We start from the raw sequence: 21,801 nt of genomic DNA on the forward strand, positions 1-21,801 counted from the left end.
GCCAGAGCATAAGTTTTGAGGTCTAACTTCACCCACACTCCTAGGGGTGCTCTGAGTTCAGTGAGAAAGATCTGGCCCTAACTTCACCCCCACACCTGGAGTCACTCCAGTTCAAAGAGCAAGATCCAGTCCACAGTCAAGATAACAATTCTGACCTGGCCCACTCTCCCCCCTGCGTCAACTGGCTTCACTCACACACCCATGACATACCCAGGCAGCCCCTGCAGGAGGTGCTGGAGCTACACTAGTACCAGCTCAATTCTGGGAGCGATGCTGAGGGAATGGGAAGCAGCTGAATGCTGGCAGGGGCTGCTGCTGATGGGGTGGTTTGCGATAGCATGGGACTTCATGACCCAGGAGGTCAAGGCCCTCCATGGACTGTCTCAGAACAGATCTCTATTTGCCAATAAGAAGCCGGGGGCTGCGCTTTGACTCAGGTTTATTAGGAACATAAGTCAGCGGAAAAACTGGGCACGGAAGCAAGTCCCTGCGCCCCAGAGATAGCAAATACATTAATAATACGTGTCACTCACGGTTAAAACCGTCCAGCTACATTTAGCCAATAGTAAGACAAACGACAGTGGAAGCCAAAATATAGGGTGAGGAACGCTATACAAACCCTGCAATGGTGAATGCAGAGAGGGGCAGGAGGCCGTGATGGGCCCAGGTGCTTTGTAGCACTACTCTCTGGGCCTTCCTGCTGCAAGCCGGTGCCAGCGGGAGGAGTAGCTCAGAGCCTCTGATAGGTTCATAGCCTCTCTTACGACACCTAGCAGGGCCAGCTTCATTTTACAGACCTGGAAGAGTGCTCTGTGCAACAGGGCACCTACTGCTGGCTGTTTTGGGCACTGCCCCCACCCCAACTGCAGGCCCAGCTGAGTCCTCTGAGCCATGGAGCAGGGATGGGGAGATCCAGGGGCACTAGGCATGGAGGGGCAGTGCCACCCCTTCCTACCGCATAGCAAGGCACATTATAATACAAGAATTGGAGAATGCCCCGAAACAAGGTGCAGCAACAACCCTCATCCCCCTTACACAGCTTGCAGAGCTCTCAAAGCCAATGTGCAACAGGGGGAGGAGACCCCCCCAGCAAGGGGGTGCTGGGTCTCCCACAGCTCACCACAGGCCCTCTGCTGGGTGGGAGGGGTCCTGTTCACACTCCCCAGCTGCAAAGGGGTGGGGGGAGTTAATGCTGCTTCTGCTAAGGCACCTTCTGAGGGTGGGAAGGAGAATTCCCCCTCCCACAATACACCCACAACACAGAGCCGGTCTGGATGCCAGAACCCCCCAGCCCTGCCTTGAGGGAACCCTTTCTGATTGGCTGCCCATCCCCAGGAGGCTGGGAATGGGGATAGGCAGCCAATCAGAGCTGCTGCAGGAGCTAAGGCAGAGCTCCCCCACCCCAGCCAACAGTTTTCAGGTAAGGGAGGACAGAGCAGAAGGAACCCAGAAGCTCAGGGCAGCTTCACTCCCCTCCTCTTCCCTCCTGTGAATAATGGGTGAAGCCTGTCCCCTCCCAGTCCTGACAATGGATCAGTCCATTGTCTGCTCCTCCCCCCTCTATTCCTGTGAAAAGAGGGTCAGGCTCTTTTTGCTCCTCCCGCTGCAACAGGGGAGGGAACTAACCCCTGGCGCTGCCCCCTCAGCCTGACAAGTGGGAGACCCCCCGTAGTGCAGGGGATGGAGTGGGGGGGGATACAGAGCAGGGCTCTGGGGAGGCATGGGGTGGGCGGACAGTGAGATTGATAGCCAAATGAAGCCAGTAATACAAGGCCCAGGCAGGCCGGATGGGGGACCTGAGCTGACTGAGTCCAGGGCAGAGTCCGATCCCCCCGGTGGGAGGGCTCTCGGTGGATGAGCAGTTACCCCCCGAGTCCCTTGCGCAGAGCCAGGTGGGGGGTGTCACCGTCAGTCCGTCTTTCCCAGCGTCCCAACTAAGAGGAACTGAACTGGCTGAGCAGGGCGCTGAAGTCCAGATCCCCCATGGAGGTGAGGTTCTCTTCCGGGAGGCCGCCCAGGACCCCGTTGATGAAGCTGTTGGCACCGCTGGCCCCCCCACCCCCGCCGTTGCCCTGTGGCTCCTCCCCTGTCACGCCCACCACACCACGCTGGCTGCTCATCAGGCGGGTGATCGACTCGGGATAGGTCAGGAGCATGCTGTGCCCGTCAGCACCCTCGGTGGACGACCCCTGGCTCAGCAGCTGCCGGAACTCAGTAGTGTTGATGGACTCCAGGCTGGTGTAGGTGGTGTCCTCCAGCAAGGCCCCCAGCTCCATGGCGACTGAGTCGCCCCCGCCCTCAAACGGCAGGTGGAAGAAGGGGTCAAAGTTGGGCTCGGCCTCGGGAGCAGGGGGTGGGGGCTGGGCCCGGCTTGAGATGCCCAGGCTGGAGAACTCCTCCAGGTTGACTGTACTGAAGCCCAGCTGGGGGGTGGGAGGAGGAGGAGCTCGGCTGGGCCCGGTGAAGGGTAAGGGGGGGTGCTGGGCTGTGGCCTGCGGCTTCTGGATGGTCGGCAGCTGCCCCATGGCGCCCGCCATTCCGGTGAGACCTAGAGAAGGGAGAGGTTAGTGCTGGGAGGTGGGGGGGCCAATCCCATGGGCAGGGACCCCAGTGCCTCCCCTCTAGGACAGCATGGTACAGAGAAGCATTACGGGGGATTGTGCAGTCCCCCCAAACTGGTGCCCCCTTGAGAGGAAAGGCCCATTCCCCACCCTGCGTAGAGTGGCTGGAGCCCCCTTACCACTCATACTGGGTCGGATGAGGCTGGGTTTGGGCATGGCAGCTGTGCGGGCAGGGACAGCAATCCGACGCGGGGAGCGTGACTCCGGAACCACCACTGCTGGGAGGAGAGACAGGGTCAGTAACATGGGGGGGCACCAGAGCAGAGGACCCCCCCACAGCAGCGAGGCCACCCTCAGTTCCCCCTCCATGTAGGAGACTAATGGGCTCCACCTCCCAACACCACAGTCATACCCCCGACCCTCGTACTAGAGACAACCAGGTTCAGTCTCCTCTCCCTCAACCCCCCTTGGCTTAGGTGCCTGAAGCCCAACTCTAAGACCCCCCCACCCCTGCCCCTCAAGAGCCACCCACCCTCCTGAGCTGCCCTCCCCCAAAGAGCCCCTCCTTCCCAGCCCCCTTCCCAGCTAAAAGGCTCTCCCTGCCCAGCTCAGAGACCACCCCTTCCCCCCTCCCAGCAAAGAGACCCCCCACAATCTCCTCCCCATCCCCCTAGATACTCTGCCCCCCTTGCCCGTTAAGAGTCATCGCCCACCCCTGGCCTCACCTGCGAAAGGCGCTTTCTGCACAAAGTTCTTGAAGGTGTCCCGCGTTCGCTTGCGCTTCTCCTCGATGCGGTGGAAGTCACCTAGGGGAGAGCATGGCCCTTTATCCCTGGGGGCTGATTCCGCCCTGCCCCGGGGTGGGGTCACATTCCCCACCCCTGGAGCCAGCCAGTCCCGCTGCCCTCGAGCCAGGGTGGAGCTGGCGCCCCCTCGAGGAAAGGCCCCCCTGGTACCTTCATCTGGTAGGTAGCGGAACTCCATGGCCTCGCTGACCTCCTTGTCAGATGGGCGCCGGAGCTGCATCTGCACCGTCACCGGCTCCCTGAGCGCCTGGTCCTGGTAGGGCGGGGTTTTGAACACGATGGCAACCTGCCGGTGCACGTCTGCCTGCGAGAAGGAGCCCTTGGCCTCCCACGAGTCCTTGAAGAACCGGACCTCAATGTCCTCTGGGGGGAGGCAAAGGGGAGGTGAGGGGGCTGCAGGCACCAATGGGAGAGCTGGAGATAGAACCCGGGAGTCTGGGCTCCCAGCCTCCCAACCACTAGGCCTTACTGCCCTCCCAGAGCTGTGGATAGACCCCAGGCCGCCCCATTCTAACCACTGGCTTCCGCATCAAAGAGCAATGGAGCCAGCTGCTTGGGGGGTGGGAGTGTATGGGAGTGGGGTGGGGTTGGAGTCACCATCCCTGTGGGAGGAGCCAGGCTGGAGATCCAGCATTTGGGGATAAAGCCAACTGTGCCCTGATGGAACAAGAGGACCTCTGTACTCATCCCCTCTGGGGATGCCCAGCACACCCATTCATCCCCCCACCACACGCTAGGAGCCCAAGGCCTGCACCCACACCCTCAGGGAGTAAGCCCCAGCCTCACGGCTCCCCCCCAAGCACTTACCTTTCTGCACCTTGTCGCAGAGCAGGAAGATCTCATCCCCACCCAGACAGCTCCCCGAGTTGCGATTGACCCGGCAGATCTTCAGCTCAGCCGTGTTGGGGGCTCCTGGAGAGTGGAAGGGGGAGTCATAGAATCATAGAATCATAGAATCTAAGGGTTGGAAGGGACCCCAGAAGGTCATCTAGTCCAACCCCCTGCTCGAAGCAGGACCAATTCCCAGTTAAATCATCAGGGACCCCAATACAAACCAACATGGGGGCACACATGAGTCTCTTCCTCTGGACCCCACCACATCCATGTGCTAGGGACCCCCTCCCCACTGCAACCCTCAGCCCCTCCATTGTCCTGTACCACCCCCCATTGCCGCTCCAGAGACCCCCACCAACTTCCCCAATCTCTGGGCCAAGGACCCTCCCCAAGGTACCCTCTCCCCCGCTGCTATGCTGGTGACCCCCACCCCCAACCCCTGCAGCTGGGCCCGGCTCCCTCCCTCCGGGGCTCACGGTTGTCGTAGATCGGCTGTGACACCACGAGGGACAGCGGGACGAGGTGCCCGGTGCCCACAGGGTCCTGCACCCACACCTGGAAGCAGAGCCGCACGGCGTTCAAGTCATAGTCCCCCTTCTGGTTGTCCAGGGGCACTGTGGGGGCAAGAGAGGGGCAATGAGGCTCACACAGGGTGGCTGAGATCCCCATCCCCACCTCCCCTCTCCCGGGATCCGTGGCTCCAACCCTGCCTGGGCAATTTCTCCTCCTCCCACACTGCATGAAGGGGCTATTACTGGCTCTGGCCCCCTCTTATATCGAAGGGGCTGCGGTTGGTTCTCCCTCATCCCCAGGCAGTCCCCCCCCATCGAAGGGGCTGCGGTTGGTTGTGCCCCACCCCCCCAGGCAGTCCCCCACTCACCATTGAAGGGGCTGCGGTTGGTTGTGCCCCACCCCCCCAGGCAGTCCCCCCCCATCGAAGGGGCTGCGGTTGGTTGTGCCCCACCCCCCCAGGCAGTCCCCCACTCACCATTGAAGGGGCTGCGGTTGGTTCTGCCCCACCCCCCCAGGCAGTCCCCCCCCCATCGAAGGGGCTGCGGTTGGTTGTGCCCCACCCCCCCAGGCAGTCCCCCCCCATGGAAGGGGCTGCGGTTGGTTCTGCCCCACCCCCAAGCAGTCCCCCACTCACCATTGAAGGGGCTGCGGTTGGTTCTGCCCCACCCCCAGGCAGTCCCCCACTCACCATTGAAGGGGCTGCGGTTGGTTGTGCCCCACCCCCCCAGGCAGTCCCCCCCCCCATCGAAGGGGCTGCAGTTGGTTGTGCCCCACCCCCCCAGGCAGTCCCCCCCCCATTGAAGGGGCTGCGGTTGGTTGTGCCCCACCCCCCCAGGCAGTCCCCCACCATGGAAGGGGCTGCGGTTGGTTGTGCCCCACCCCCCCAGGCAGTCCCCCACCATGGAAGGGGCTGCGGTTGGTTCTGCCCCACCCCCAGGCAGTCCCCCCCCATGGAAGGGGCTGCGGTTGGTTGTGCCCCACCCCCAGGCAGTCCCCCCCCATGGAAGGGGCTGCGGTTGGTTGTGCCCCACCCCCAGGCAGTCCCCCCCCATCGAAGGGGCTGCGGTTGGTTGTGCCCCACCCCCCCAGGCAGTCCCCCCCCATCGAAGGGGCTGCGGTTGGTTCTGCCCCACCCCCAGGCAGTCCCCCCCCCATTCGAAGGGGCTGCGGTTGGTTCTGCCCCACCCCCAGGCAGTCCCCCACTCACCATTGAAGGGGTTATTGTTGGTGCGGATGCGCTGTGCCACAGCCTCGTCCAGCTCCCGTTTCTTCACGCACTGGATGCCCAGGTTCTGGAAGCTGAGATGCAGGCAGCAGTTACCCACCGCTCCTCCCTGCACGGTGCCAGCCCAGCCCCGGGAAGGGTGGGGGGCAGGACCCCTGGATTCCGTCCCCAGCTCTGCCCGACTTGCTGAGAGATCCTGGGTCAGGCCCCTCCCATCGTAGTGCTGCAATTTCCCACAAAGCAAATCAGCAGCAAAGCTGAAATAGAACCCAGGAGTCCTGATGCCCGGCTCCCCACCCCGCTTTAACCCACTCGACAACCACCCTTCCCCCAATCCAGGGACAGAACCCAGGAGTCCTGACTCCAGCCCCACATCTCTACTGCAGCAGACCCCCACGCCCCTACCAAAGCTGGGCATTGAACCCAGGCGTCCGGGCTCACCTGTGGATGTTGCGCTCAGGTGAAAGCTCAGCCTCATAGTAGCCGTCCTTGCAGTCCTTGCCCACCAGCTCGTGGGGGTGGGGTCGGTGGGGGGCGTCCTTGGTCACCAGAGAGATACGAACCTTCCCGGGGCCTGTGTAATTATTGATCTGGGGGTGGGAGAAGGGGGCAGAGGTTAGGGGCTCCAAGGATCCTCAGCAAGGCTGGAAAGGAGCCCCTCCCTCCCATTCCCACTGGAAATCAGGCTGAGACCTTCCATACTCACCGCACCCATGAGCCATGACACCTGCAGTTGCAGGGGTCTGGGGCCTTTGGCATCAGGCATTGTTGGGGTCCTGCTCCACATGGGAGCTCGGGAGTGTTAACACTCAGAGACCCTCCTCAAATCTCACGGGGGCATGGGGGGGGACTGAGTCACAGAGTGGGGGAGCAGCACACTCTGGGGTCATGCAGCAAATCAAGACAGCCAGAGAGAGAACCTAGCTCTCAGCTCACCCTCACCCCACCTACTCTGTCCCACGAGACTCCACTCCCTTCCCAGAGCTAGGGATAGAACCCAGGAGTCCTGGCTCCCAGCTCTCTGCTCTATCCTTTAGGCAGTGATCCTTCCCCCCAGATTTCGTTAGGGGGTCCAGGCCACCCGCCCAGAAGTGAGGGATTGGGAATGCCTAGGGGGCATGGGAGGGGGCACTGGAGGTGCAAAGACCTTGTCTGTGAGTGCAGGGAGGGGCTGATCTTGAGGTGGAGTGTGGGGGAGAGGTGCACTGGGGCAGGGCAGGGGCTGACCTTGATGGTGGGGTGGGTCTTGGTGGTGTCAGTGCTGTGCTCCCCGGGGATGCTGCCGGCCGAGCGCCCCTCACACTTGTAGCGGAAGCGCATGCCGCGCTGCTTGGGCTGTTCGATGATCTCCACGTAGGGGGTGCTGCTGGGGGTAGGGTCTGAGGGCACAGAGAGACAGACATGAGCAATGGACAGACCCACCCTTGGCATCACCCACCTGTGCCCACACCTCTGCAATCAGCAATGGGTTTAGCCTGAGGGACGTAAATCCAATGGAGGGAAACTGAGGCACATGGATTGGGTCAGTGGCCAAACTAGGGAATAAAACCCAGGAGTCCTGACTCCCAGTCCCTCCTGCCCTATCCACTAGATCCCACTCTTCTTTCAGAACTGTACAGAACCCAGGAGTCCTTCTGAACAGCCCCTATGCACCCCTCCTTCCCCACCCCCAAGGTGGCTGCAGCTCAGCATGGGGCAAGGGATCCCTGTATAAACAGCCCCCACATCTCAGCACAGGCCTGTCAAGTCTGGGGCAGCTACTCCCTCTTGTGGATTTCCCCTGACTGGAGCTTTAACACAACAGTGGTATGTACAGCCCCCCATGTCACACTTCGCTGGCATTAGGCCAGCAGCCCTGCAGGGAGGAGATGGAGTCCCCAGGAGATCTCCATCCAGAGCCAGGCTTGAACCTTGTCACTCAGGGCACAGCCACCGACTGCAGCTTCCACTGCAGGAATCCACCTCACAATGTGACTAATCCAGAGTCCACAATGAGTCATCCCAACTCCCACCCCGCCAGGCTGGGGAACCCCTGACACCAGGATCCCAGAGTGCTGAGATGCAGCCGCCTCTGGGGAGGGGTAAGGAGGCTGTTTAGACATGCATCCCTCACCTGGTGCTGAGATGTAGTGTCACACTTGTGTCTCCTGCAGTGAATGGCACTTCTAGCACCACGGCGTACCCTAGAGACATGCTGCGGTACTGGGGTAGCATTTACTCTGGGGAGAGAGTGCCCCCTACTGAACCTCTGCCCCACTCACTGTAGCACAGCAGCCTCCTGCATTCTATTCCTGGCTCTGGGACGAGAGTGGGATCAAGTGGGTTAGAGCAGGAGGTGCTGGGAGCCAGGACTCCTAGGTTCTACGGGGATAATCTCTAGTGCTTGAGATGGTTTTGCAAGGGACTAATGCTTCAAAAGACATAACAGACTTGGAGGGCAGCTGCTAGTGAAATACATTATTAACAATCATAATTTTGTTAATTACATTCAGTTTAGTTACACAAATTGAATCATGACTCACCCTGGAGGCCCCAGTCCTGCTGGAGGAAGGCAAGTGGCAGCAGGTCTGAAAGGCAAGAATGGGAGTGGTTACTGGCATGACAGAGCCAGGGTTTTTGCAACCTCCTGCAGCAGGGAGTTCCACAGGTACAGCATGCAGCTAGGGCGCTGGTATTTTCCCAACCCAGAAAACAGCTCTCTTGCCATCAATCAGCTCCACCTAGTGTACAGACCTGGTATTGCACCTCATCCTCTCCACTCTCACTCCCCATGCCTATTACATGCTTCTATGAGGTCCTCCGTGCTGCCCCCTGCTGCCCAGAATCCTGACTTGCCCACCGGCAACAGGGCTCATGCTTCCCCAGGGGAAAGAGTGGGGGTGAGATGCAACTGTCTCTGGGGTAGGCACATGGCTGGCTAGCAGCTGCACAGTCATTTGGAATTAGAAATAAAAGATAATGGTGAATGGGGTTAAAACAGAAGGGGGTTATTCAGGGAGGTAGAATGGAATCTTCTGGGGTGGGAGGTGTCCTGGACATGGGGGTTCACATGCCAAGTGACATGCAGCTCCACTCAGGGCTATTTCACTCCTTGATGTCCAGGCAGCATGAGGATTTGGGGAAGTGGGCAGGCAGTGCAGGGGGCTCATGACGGGAGTTAAAAGCTCCTGATCTCAGATCCTGTCCCAGAGGTGGCAAAGTCCCAGCTCCCACACAGTGCTGCCCTTTCCCATAACTCACATGGGGCCTTTGCCAGCCTGGCACCACTCCCAATTGTCACAGGGCACCCAGACTGCAGGCACTGCCAGGTCAGGATGCAGCTGGCACGCCTCCAAGAGAAATAAAGAGTGCTGAAGGAAACAGGCTCTCTCCCATTGCAGTCAGGGCTGGCACAGATGCCCCCGTGCAGCACTAGGGGACACTGTGCTGATCCTGACCCCTCAACCCCACTGTCCTGAGGAATTTCCAGCTCAGGTAATTCCATTGCTCTCCCTAGATGCACTGGCAGTTCCAGCTGTTCTTACTCGCCCCAGACACCCTTGTGCGGCGTTGATGTGCGGCTCTTGTACACTGCTATGCTCCACCCTAGAAGTGGCTGCATTTCGTTGGAGGATGAAATGAGGCATGCTTTTTATAGCAGCTGTAGAATGGGCCGCACACTAGACACGTCATTCCTACAGGACCAGAGAGGCCTCCAACTTTCGGTAACAGCAAGCACCAGACAAACCCTGTTACAGAGAGCGTCCCCTCCCAAGCACACATCTTTCAGAAACACACCTAAGGGATCCCTTGCCTGGCACTGAGATACAGCCACTTCTGGGGCGGATCGTGGGAGGTTGTTTATAAATTATACAACACAGGGTTTTCCCATTGAACACCCCCAGGCACCTGGCTTCTGGTTGCTTCCTTTGGGAAGACAATCCCCTGCCTTCTCCCTGGTGCATGTTGTCCCAGCCAGGTGATCTGTGTGGATTTCAGGCATGGGGTGATCAGGGCCTGGCCCGTTTGTGAAGGACCCTGCCCAGCGACACACCCAAATCCTTCCAAGTGGGGAGGGAGTGGGGCACCATCATGTAGGGCTCGTCCACACTTCCAGCGCTGCAGCATCTGCCGTCGGCGTAGGTACTCAAGCTCCCCAAGAGGTAGGGGTGGTTGGTGGGAGAAGCCCTCCTGTTGACTCAGTCTGCCCTGGGAGTTAGGTCGGTTAACGGTGTCGCTCAGGGGGATGAATTTCCCACATCCCTAAGCAATGTAGTTATACCAGCGTAAGTCGGGAGTGTTGACCCAGTGGAGATGCAGGCAGGTCAGCACGGAGTAAGTATTAGGACTCCTGGGTTCAAGTCCCAGCTCTAGGAGAGTAATGGTGACTAGTGGTTAGAGCAGTGGACTGGGAGTTAGGACTCCTGGGTCTCATTACTGGCTCTGGGAGAGGAGCCGTGGTTTTGGGTGCCCCAACCACCTCCCAGGCAGGGCCCTGAGCCCCCAGTCCCCACAGAGCACCTCCATGGAACAAAGGCTCCAACAGGGAATTCCTGGGAAGACCGAGCTGCTGAGAACCAGAAGTGGGACTTGACCGGCGCTTGAGGGCAGCCGGTTGCCCTGTCACGTACAAGCAACTGACGCTGCCCTCCAGTTCCCCACTCCTCTGCTGGGCGAAGACATCACAGCCTTGGGTGCATCTGCAGCACCGTGCACCCTAGCACCAGGCAGGGATGCTGGGGCCAGGACTGACTATGAGGGGAGATCGCCCCCTACTGAGCTCCCCCAGCCCGCTCCCTTTGGCATGGCACCCTCATCTCTGGGCTGGGGCCAGCACAGACTGTGAGGGGAGAGCGCCCCCTACTGAGCTCCCCCCCGGCACACACTAAGGCCTCCAGGTCTGCAGCCTGATTCCGCCAAGCCCAGGGGCTCCCAGCTTGGCTCAGACCAGCAGTTAGTGCCCTCGGTTTCTGTTTGCAGAGCTGGGAGCTGCACCCTGGTTCCCAAGGGGCCCAGCTCACTCATTAACCAGGTGCCATTGTCCCAGCAGCACTGCTAGTGGGAGGTGATTTATGGGGCCTGTGCAGGGACCAAGGGAGGCAGCAATTTAGGAAGAGGAAGAACAACAGAATCTGTATTTCATATCAACTCAAATCCCACAGGTGGTGGGGGAGGGGAGGAGTAACCCAGGGCTGGGCTAGCAGAGGGCTGTGGGGCAGGAGGGAGGGGCTCCAACAGAACTGTTGGGGGGGCCCAGGACTGGCCTAGCAGGGGGCTGTGGGTCAGGAGTGAGGGCACCTGAAGGGAGTTTTCTGCCTGTTTCAGCACTAAGTTTTTAAAGTGGAAATAATGAGGGGTGGGGGGCAATATTCTAACCACTGCCCCATACGTATCCACTGATCCCGGGACTGCCAGCTCCGGGGATGGAGAGCCCTAGTCCCCTAGGATCCATGCCCCCTCCCAGCATGCTGCAGCTGCTGGGATGCAGAGGGAGGGGCACAGAGAACACAATTCTTTTCCCTTGAGGACATTTGTTCTGTGCGGGGAATCTTGTGGCCAGAGGCTGGGCTGACAGCCCCCCAGCCAGGGGTGTGGCAGGAGCCCAGCACACAGAGGACAAAGAACTGGAGCCCTGGGGGACAATCCTGCCCTGGGTGCTGGAGCGGAGGGGACAGAATGGAACTAGATGGGGACTTCTCATCTCTGTGAATTACGGGCATTACAGTCGTGCTGGGCCCCGTCACGGGGGGGCGCTGCACAGACACACAGTGAGAGACAGTCCCTGCTCTGGAGATCTAACAATTGACACAGAGAAAGGATGGGAGGGGAAACTGAAGTACAGAGAGGGGAAGGGACCTGTCCAAGGTGACACAGCTCATCAAGGTGGCAAAAAGAACCCAGGAGTCCTGTGCTTTATGCACCGACCGGGCTCTGCTGCCTCCATATGCAGGTCCATTCAAGTTTCAGGAAACATTTGGTGACTTGTCAGACTCCTGGGTTCTAGCTGCAGCTCTGGGAGGGGATGGGGACTATGAGTCTGGGAGGCAGCAAGGTTTTCCTCCCGTCCCCTTCCAGAGACAACCCAGCTATGCCTCCCCACTGACCCCTGGGGCCAGTACCCCCCCATCTCTCCCCAAAAGCCATCAAAGTTGGGATGCCGTCAGGAACCGCCTTTGTGTCCTGCTTGTCTGCAAAGCAGATGACAATCATGCATGTATGTACAGTGGAGTAGGATAGTGTGTCCATCGTCTGTAAGGCCAGACGGGCCCACTGCGATCTGGTCTCTTGTGTGCTTTTACCCTATACTATATAGATTTCACAGGGGAGACCAGCGTTTCTCAAACTGGGGCTCCTGGCCCAAAAGAGAGGTGCGGGGGGGGGGTGTCACAAGATTATGGTAGGAGGATTACAGAATTGCCATCCTTACTTCTGTGCTGCCTTCAGAGCTGGGCAGCTGGAGAGTGGCAGCTGTTAGCCAGGTGCCCAGCTCCGAAGGCAGCGCCCCACCAGCAGCCGCACAGAAGTAAGGGTGGTGATACCATACCATGCCACCCTTACTTCTGCATTGCTGCCTTCAGAGCTGGGCAGCTGGAGACCGGTGGCTGCTGACCGAGGGCTCAGCTCTGCAGGCGGCAGCGCAGAAGTAAGGGTGGCACCACCATACCAGGCCATCCTCACTTCTGCACCGCTGCTGGCGGCAGCTCTGCCTTCGGAGCTGGGCTCCCGGGCAACAGCCGCCGCTCTCCAGCTGCCCAGCTCTGAAGGCAACCCCCCCCCCCCAACTCCTTTTGGGTCAGGACCCCTACAATGACAACACTGTGAAATTTCAGATGTAAATAGCTGAAATCATTAAATTCATGATTTTTAAAATCCTGTGACAGTGAAATTGACCAAAATGGACCCTGAATTTGGTAGGGCCCTATATATAAGATAGGCTGGCCTGGAATTAGTTCATCCGGGACAGAGCAGATCTGCTAGAAAACCATCCAATCTTGATTTAAGTATTGCCAGTGATGCAGAATCCACCACAACCCACGGTTGGTCCACTGGTGAATTCCCCTGACTGGTAAAAATATGTTGCCTTATTTTCGATCTGCATTCCGCAAGCTTCAGTTTCCAGTTGCTGGATCACGTTACACCTCTGACTGCCGAACTGAAGAGCCCTCATGTTATCCAACTTCTGTCCCCAAGTAGGTACTTTCTGTTCCCTGTGTATATGCCCGAGAGGTGCATACAGGGGAGTGTGTATGTAAAATACACACATGCAGGACAGCCACAATCCTGGCTGAGCCCAGGGACTGAACTGGGGATTTCCCGAGTTAAAAGACTGAGGCCAGATCGACACTCAAAACGTTTGCTGGTAAAAGCAATGTCACGGGTGAGATCTGTTAACATTTTATACTAGCAAAAGCTCCAATGCAGATACGGTTACAGCAGCAAACAGACTGAGAGCACTGATAATTATGATAAAAAAGTCCTTTTGTCAGTGGCTTGTTTTGCTCAGGGACCCGGTATAAGGAGTGTTTTGCCGGTATAAGCAGAGTCTCCACTAGGAAGGTTTGCCGGCATGACTGTACTGGTTTGGCAATACCGACAAATCCTTTCTAGTTTAGACTAGGACAGCGTCATTACAGTTTGAGCTACAGAACTAGGCTGGGTAGCTGGGGGCTGTGAGACTCCCATCCTCTGTGCATCATCATACAGGGAGGTGAATATTACATATGGACCTCACAGTGTGGCTAGTGGGTAGAGCATGGCACTGGAGATCCGGACTCCTGGATTCTATTCCTGGCTCTGCCACCAGCCTACTGGGTGACTTTGGGTAAGTCTTCCCTCTTTGTGCCTCAGTTTCCCCATCTGTAAAATAGGGGTAATTGCAGCTGCATTTCAGTGCTGGGCAAAAGGGATCTCTGTATAAACAGCCCCAGTGGCCCACACCAGAGGTGGCTGCATGAGAATGATATCATTCCCCTTTGTAGCGTGCTTTAAAATCTGATTAAAAGTACTAGATAAGAGGTAAGATTATTATACACACATGAGATTGTCTACAGAGCAGTGTGTGTGTGTGTGTGTCCTGTGTGCATAATTCACACAAACACACTCCCCTGCGCATGCATCTTGTGAAGGAGTTTATATATCCCTTAAACCAGTGATTCTCAAACTTTTGTACTGGTGACCCCTTTCATATAGCAAGCCTCTGAGTGTGATCCCCCCTTATAAATTAAAAACACTTTTTTATATATTTACCACCATTATAAATGCTGGAGGCACACAGCTCATGACCCCCACATAATAACCTCACGACCCCCTGAGGGGTCCCAACCCCCAGTTTGAGAACCCCTGCCTTAAACTAAATAGATTGAGCTCCTGGAGTGTCACTAAGCCATTAGTTAGCAGGCAGCTTGTGGCTTGAAGCAGGAAGCTCCAAAGCCCTTCCAAAAGGCTTGCTTGTCTTTTTTTTAATCTTTTCTCGGGATGTCTCGATTGCCCTATGAGCATCCAGGCCCTATGCAATTCCTCCTGAGCTCTCTGCCACAATAAAGTCATGTGGCAGTGAGTCCCATGGATTAATTGTTGCAGTGGGAAAGTATTTTCCCCCACAAAAACAGTTTTAAATTTGCAGACACTCTGTTTCCAATGAACATGCTGAAATCAGACAAAGATGGGCCAGATTTAAATCCTCATGGCAGCGGCTTCTAAACTGATTTTGTTTCCATGATTGCAAAAAGACAGAGACTGTCTACATTAAGATGACTGTAATCAAATCTCATGCTTCAGGGCTTCAGCCAGTCACTTTCTGGGGTCAGGAAGGGATTTTTTCCCACAATGTACAGCTAACTAGATCCGTTTAGTTAGTTAAGACTGGGACTTTTCAGCTTGGAAAAGAGACAATTAAGGAGGGATACTATAGAGGTCTATTAAATCATGACTGGTTTGGAGAAATAAGGAAGTGTTGTTTACTTCTTCTCATAACACAAGAACTAGGGGTCACCCAATGAAATTAATAGGTAGCAGGTTTAAAACAAAGAAAAGGAAGCATTTTGTCACACAATGCATAGTTAACCTGTGGAACTCTTTGCCAGAGGACGCTGTGAAGGCCAAGACTATAACAGGGTTCAAAAAAGAACTAGATAAGTTCATAGAGGATAGGTCCATCAATGGCTATTAGCAAGGATGGGCAGGGATGGTGTCCTAGCCTCTGTTTGCCAGAAGCTGGGAATGGGCAACAGAGGATGGATCACTTGATGATTACCTGTTCTGTTCATTCCCTTTGAAGCACCTGGCATTGGCCACTGTCGGAAGACAGGATTCTGGCTAGATGGACCATTGGTCTGACCCAGTATGGCCGTTCTTATGCTCTTATGTCTGGGTTGGGGATTTTTTTCTGACTTCCTCTGAAGCACCAGAGATCAGCCCAGCTGAGACACTGGATGGGGTGGGCCAGTGCTCTGAGATGGTATCAAATCCTCTCTCTAGCTGCCTGGTGGGTGGGTCTTGCCCAGATGCTCAGGGTTCAGCCCATCATCAGACTGGGGGTCAGGAAGGAATTTCCCCCAGGTCAGATTGGCAGAGTCCTTGGGGGTTTTCACCTTCCCCTGCAGCATGGGGCGCAGGTCACCTGCTGGGATCAGCTGGACACGGCTCATCACAGCGATTCCCTGCCAGCGCAGGTCCCTTGGGCACTGGGGGTTCCTTGGTCTTGCCTGTTCTCTGCATGGGGCTCACAATAATTTAGCCTCCTGAGGATTCAAATGCATTGTGCTCAATACAAGCAGGATTGGATGAAAATGAACCCCCCGTGTTATACAGAGGGTCAGACTGGAGGATCTGATGATCTCTTGCGTCCTTAAACTCTAGGAAACCACGGTGGACTGATTTAAAATCAAGGTGATTTAAATTACGAAGTGGGAAGCCTCAATTTCAATCATCCATTTTCATAAACTTTGTACTTCAGCAATTTTCTAAAGAAAGGTGCCTCCTCATTAAAACATGCTGAGTTACAACTAAACAGAGCCTTTACGCGAGATTTGGTACACCTTTTTGCTGCCTAAGAGAATACACTATAACAATATGCATTTATTTAAGCAATTATATAGCTTAATATTTCAGATTCTTATTAACTGAACATCTTTAGCATGTTAGAAAATGGTAAAAAGACATATAGCTTATTTACTAGATAGTTAACTTTTTGCTCATTATTTGTGTCAAGCTGCATTAGGATGGTGACTGGAATTTAATTAAACACACAAAACAGCATCTAAAATGCATTTTTATTAAACAAAACCTTAAATGTTTTGGATCCATAAACTTCTCTTATCAAAACAGGCTTCACATTTAAAACTAAATTAAAGAAACGGCGGGATTAACTGTAGCCAGTGAATTAAATTGATTATTTCAGGTCAGCCTGGGAAAATTTTCAAACACGCCTAAGTGAGAGAGACTGGAGTTTAAATTCCTAGTCTCGCCCAAGTCTCTTTAAAATGAGACCGGCTCCTAAATTACTTAGGCTGACGTATTGTGCCATATTTCTAAAGCCTGAACTCAAAAAGATGTTTCCCCCTGATTCTTTCTATTAAAAAACCCTTTGAGTTCAAGGCTGCCTTTCTGTATAAAGAATCTCATGGATTCAGCAAATTTTTAACAGGGAGGGGGATTAACCATTAGAACAGCTGACTCTAGGACTGGGTGGAGTATCTATTACTTGGGGTCTTTTCATCCAGCTCACACGTCACTCTAAAACCAATGTTCTAGCTCATCCACCAGATCTGGGCTGGAGACAGGAATGGCTCTCTGGCCTGGAAATCTACTATGATGCATGACTGACAAGAATTAAGAGGCAGCATGGTCTAGTGGATAGGGGCACTGTCCTAGGAGTCAGGACTCCTGAGTTCTATTCCCAGATCTGCGACCGAGCTGCTGCGTGACCTTGGGCAAGTCCTTTCCCCTCTTGGTGCCTCTGCCTCCCCATCCACCCCTCGTCTATTCAGACTGTGAGCTCCTCCAGAGCAGGGACTCTCTCATATTGTGTGTCTGTGCCTGGCACAACAGGATGGCCCCTCTCCCACCCCCAGCTGTGCACATGGGGGGACCCTGATCTCAGTTGGAATCTTGAGTTACAACCATAATACAAATAATATTGAATATGTGCGTTAGACCAAGGGTTCAGGCGTCTGATGGGACGAATTGATTAAAAGCAGCAGTCAAAAAGCAAACAAATTACACAGTGCCCTAAGAGCGGGATGAAGGGTCTTCCAATGCCAGCATATAAACCAATGGTGCAGTCACACACAGCACTAGGCATGCCACCTCCTACAGGGCCCAGAATTGCAGGTGGCTCCTAGTAGGCTGAGAGGCCTGGAACAGTGGAGAGCAGTGAGGGCTGCTCACCTTGGATCTGAGCGAAGGATGGTAAAGAGGAGAGATTGGGAGCATCCCTTGCTTTCTGGCAGCACTAGGACAGTCATAGATTCTAAGGCCGGAAGGGCCCCCTGAGATAGGCTGACCTCTCTCACACAGACCATAGGCGTGCCCTGAATCGAGTCCTGGCTGAGATCAGAAGGCAGCAAATTCAGAACTGATCAGAGGAAAGGATTTCCACGCACGGCACCATTCACCTGCAGAACCCATTGCCACAGGCTACGACTGAGGCTGGGGGCTGAGCAGGAATCCAGAAGGGACTGGCCATTTCTCTGGTGAACAAGACTACATGGAGTTGGAAGGGCAAAGGCTGGAAAGCCAGACAGAGTTTTGGATGGGACATCAAACCTCCTGCCTCAGCGATGAAGCTGCTCTTATCCAGTCAGAGTGGGCAGGAGACTACTGAAGGGGGCCAGATTATTCCCCTCAGCTGCTCCCACAGGAGGCGTCTTGTGCCTGCCTCTGCAGCAGCTGGTTTCAGAGATGGGGCTAGAAGGACTTCAGGCCTGATCCAGCCTGGCAATTAGCCTGAGTTCAAAGTCATTCACTGCAGTAACTCCCAGCCAGCTCTTTGGGGCAGGGAGTACCTTTGTCCTCTTCGTACAGCGCCGAGCACAATGGAGTCCTGCTGCGGGACTGGGGCTCCTGGTGCTACCAACACATATGAAATACACAGCAATATCAATACTCATGCTGGGTAGAATTACACACAAGCACCTTGCTGAATCAGAGCCTACGACTGGGTGGATAACAGAGAGCAGAATCAGAATAACCTGTTCCATTATTATTACTCGTATTACAGAAGTGTCTACAGGCCCTGGCCAAGACTGGGAACGCTTTGTGATGCCAAGAGCCACACAGCCCCCCACCATGTCTGGTACTGCAGAGACACACACTGAAAGACAATCCCTACCCTGCACCAGGGCTAGTGGCTAGGGCACTGAACTGGGACTCAGGACACATAGGTTCTATTCCCAGGTCCGCCACCAACTTTGGGCAAGTCCCTTTCCCTCTCTGTGCCTCAGTTTCCCCTCTCACCCTGTGTCTTTCAACACCCTGTCTATGCTAGGCAGAGTATACCAGCAAAGATGTCTCCACTGCATTGGCCGTGGGTTCTACACTCCTAGCCAACATAGCTGGAAAACCTTTTACCTTAGACAAGGTCTCAGTTGGAAGCTCTTTGTGCAGAGCCTGTCCCTCGCTGTGTGTCTGGGCAGTGCCCACCACAACTGGGAGCGCTAGGTCTCAGCCAGAGGTCTGGAAAGCATCCAGTACCATCCCCTGACCTCAGTCGGGGGGATGGGGAGGGGGAAGAGAGTCTAGGTGCTACCACAATACACCTAATAAATAGGTATTAGCAGCAGGGAAAAGATGGTGTTATTTATTTTAACCCTAAGGTCTTGTCTCAGTTGCTGCTGAGGCACACTAGCCCCAATGGTATTTGGGCTTCTGGTTCTGGTGGCAGGGTCTAGTTAAGGCACTTGGAAGTTTTAGGATTAGCTGTACCAGATCAAACCAGTGGGCTCCATCAGCCCAGCACCCCACCTCCCTAAGGCAGCTGGGTGGGGAGCAATTCCTTCCCAACCCCTCAACCGGAGCCCTGACACGTGAGGACTGGTGACTTCTAGGGCTCGTTGTAGTTCCCCACTTCGGAGCCTACAAGGGTAGGAAAGGAGCAGAGAACTGGGGGTGGAGATAGCCTGAATTGATGGGGGTGTGGAAAATGGAGTTTGTTATATAGATATATCCATCCTTTCTAGCTCCCTAGGTTGTGAAAAAATAGCCCTTTAAAAACAGAGCGTCACCAACATGCTCTTGCCCGCCCCCCCCCGCAACAATCGCCACCTTAACTTTGAACTCTAATGAGGACCGTCCCAACACATCCACACAATCAGCTGTTTCATGTTGAGCCATTCAGCCAAAATGGGTGGCTGGCTCAGTCACAAACTCTTCTCCAGAGCCTACAAGCCCAGCTGCCCAAACCTCCCCGCTCCGCCACCTCCAAATTTCTAAGGAAGGCAACACCGAGGACATCTTCATGAAAAGTACATAGGCAGAAGAGAATCTTGACTGGAGTCCATAGGTGGTACAGTTCTAGTGAGCTACAAATCTGGAGGATGCACCCAGCACATGAGCCAGTCACAGGGTTAATTCAGTAGGAACTGTCAGCTTGTTGGGGCAGGGACCATCTTTCTGTTCTGGGTCTGTACAGCACCCAGCACAAGGAGTCCTGGGCTATGACTGGGGCTCCTACATAGTAGTGCAATACAAATAGATTTGCTGATTCTAAAGCCAGAAATGACCACTGTGATCATCTACTCTGAACTCTGGTATAACAGGCCATATAGGTCAGCCCCGAATTAATTCCTGATTGAACTAGAGCAGATCTCTTAGAAAAATCATCCAATTTAGTTTAAAAGTTGCCTATGATGGAGAATCCACTGCAGCCCTTAGGAAGTCATCCCAGTGTATTAATTCCCCTCGCTGTTAAAACAGAAACACTTTATTTCTAGTCTGAATTTGTCTAGTTTCCAAGAACTGGAGCTTGTGAGGCCTTTGTCTGCTAGACTGAATGGCCCATTATCAAATTTCTGTTCCCCACGTAGTGCTCACAGATCAAATCAGGCCTTCTCTTTGTTAGGCTAAACAGATTGAGTTCCTCAAGTCTCAAACACATAACAACAAAACACTTCCGGTTTGAAGGGATTAATTTACTCTGTCACTGTATTTCTGCCCTGGTTGGCGAGACAGAAGAGCTCTGGGTTACGGGATAATACAGAAAGTGCCACACTATATAAGAACTAGGTGTTCAAATATGATGGTTTACAGGCCTAATATATCACGTCAGAGCTGCCGTTTCTATGCTGTACAGTGTCGAGTCAACTCCAGCCCGGCCCTTCCTCCATGCCGAAGGATTCTGCTATCTGTGTTTTTCCCAATGTGTTGGCTTTTTTTATGGCACACAAATCCTCATCTCTTCCCCCCACACCACATTTCAGCCCCCAAATCCACTGTGCCTGTCTGACCCCCAAAGCAAACAAGGAACTCGCTGCCAACCAAGGCCCCGGAAGCAGGTCTCACCAGACACCACCACAACAAAACTTTTTCAAAACAAGACAGGGACCCAGAAATGCAGCAGCTAGAGAAATAATGGGCAGCAGAGGATGGGACAAAGCGGGGGAAACCCACGTTCCTGGGGAATCCCAGCTGCTCTCCAAGCCCCCCATATTCAGAACCAGCACTCCAATAATGGGGGCTTCCTCCCCCCCCCCCGTCCCTATAAGCTCAGCTGCTTCCACACACCCAACTGTCTCAGCGACTCCCATTTTACACACGCCCCTCCAGAGACGGGGGTGAAGGGAGTAGAGACACCCCAGAGGTAAATGGGGGTTCTGGATTTGTGGGAAAGCCCATATTGCTGGAGTGGGGGTACACACTTACCATCCATTTCTGCCAGAAGTCAGGCTAGGACCCAGGCTGGGAATCAAGAAGGTACGGGGGTGGGGGCTCCCTGGTTGGAGGGAGTCGAGGAGGGGGGCTCCCAGTTTGGGAACCAGAAGAATCCAGGGGATACTAGGTTGGGGGGGGAGGGCTCCGCAGGCTAGGGCTGGCCCCTGCGTGGGGGCTCAGGAGATGGACCCCAGTCCACAATAAGAGCGCGTGCGGGGATGGAGGTGTCCCAGTACCACAGCTGCTCCCACCCCGAGACGGGGGGATGTAGGCGCCAAGGGGGGGGATTTGACAGGGAATGGGGGGATTCTGACTCCTACGGGGGTCCCCACCCCACTCGGGAGAGGGGTGCCGCTGGGGATGCCCCTGGGAGCCCAGCTAGGGCGGGTCCAGCCCCTCGAGGGGCTCCGAGGCGGAAGCGGGGCTCCGGCCCCGATCGGGGGTCCGAGGCAGGGGCGGGGCCGAGGGGGCGTGGTCCAGGCGGGGGCCTCCGGCGGGATCGGATCCAGGCGCCGCCGCTGTATCCGTTCGCAAGCTACGCCGCTCGCGGAAATGCCCGCGCCACGTGACCCGCCCCGCTGCTGGGAAAGCCCCGCCCATCATGCAAAGGAGCGGGGGATTCCACGCAGGCGCGGAAGCGACGGATCCGGAAGAACGGCAGCGCCAGCGAGGAAGGGAGCAGGGGCGAATCCCAAACCAGAGAGGGAGGGGCCGAGAAATAGAGAGAGGCGGCAGGTACCAGGGCAAGGCGTCACAGAGCCATATGGGTGGGGTGACCGGATGTCCCGATTTAAAGCGACCGTCCCGATTTTTGGGTCCTTTTCTTATGTAGGCTCCTATTACCCCCCACCCGCTGTGCCGATTTTTCACACTTGCTGTCTGGTCACCCTATATATGGGACCCATAGGCTGGGTGTCATGTGACCATACGGACTTGCGTGTGTGTGACACTATTAGGCTATATAGGCACTAGGGTGCAGCACTCTAGGATTGGAGGGGCAATAGGATGGAGCATT

The 21,801-nt window shown here is 55.4% G+C and overlaps 1 protein-coding gene across 3 annotated transcripts; it reads right to left on the bottom strand.

Moving 5' to 3' along the window:
- Positions 1-422: 422 nt before the first annotated feature.
- Positions 423-21,381, bottom strand: RELA (RELA proto-oncogene, NF-kB subunit). 3 transcript variants are annotated; one of them, XM_048856037.2, is made up of 11 exons: positions 20,778-21,381; positions 8,462-8,506; positions 7,167-7,318; positions 6,381-6,529; positions 5,922-6,013; positions 4,678-4,815; positions 4,175-4,279; positions 3,518-3,730; positions 3,287-3,367; positions 2,741-2,839; positions 423-2,548 (listed from the first exon to the last, which is right to left on the bottom strand). In XM_048856037.2, exons 1-11 carry the CDS (start codon positions 20,782-20,784, stop codon positions 1,935-1,937), a joined length of 1,695 nt encoding a protein of 564 aa, XP_048711994.1. In that variant the 5' UTR covers positions 20,785-21,381; the 3' UTR covers positions 423-1,934. The 3 variants fall into 3 exon arrangements, with proteins under 3 accessions (XP_048711994.1, XP_048711991.2, XP_074986474.1); XM_048856034.2 differs by lacking the exon at positions 20,778-21,381 and adding an exon at positions 9,828-9,849 and having other exon boundaries at positions 2,741-2,836; XM_075130373.1 differs by lacking the exon at positions 20,778-21,381 and adding an exon at positions 9,828-9,849.
- Positions 21,382-21,801: the final 420 nt, after the last annotated feature.

Source organism: Caretta caretta, chromosome 7 (genome assembly GCF_965140235.1).
Source record: "Caretta caretta isolate rCarCar2 chromosome 7, rCarCar1.hap1, whole genome shotgun sequence".
In the NCBI taxonomy this organism is placed as follows: Eukaryota; Metazoa; Chordata; order Testudines; family Cheloniidae; genus Caretta; species Caretta caretta.

Bases quoted from the DNA above. Each gene is read 5' to 3' on its own strand.
- RELA (XM_048856037.2), bottom strand. The intron at 7,319-8,461 runs GTGAGTCATGAT...CTGTGCCCTCAG, and splicing joins GCAGGACTGGGGCCTCCAGG to ACCCTACCCCCAGCAGCACC. The intron at 6,014-6,380 runs GTGAGCCCGGAC...CCTGCATCTCAG, and splicing joins CCTGAGCGCAACATCCACAG to CTTCCAGAACCTGGGCATCC.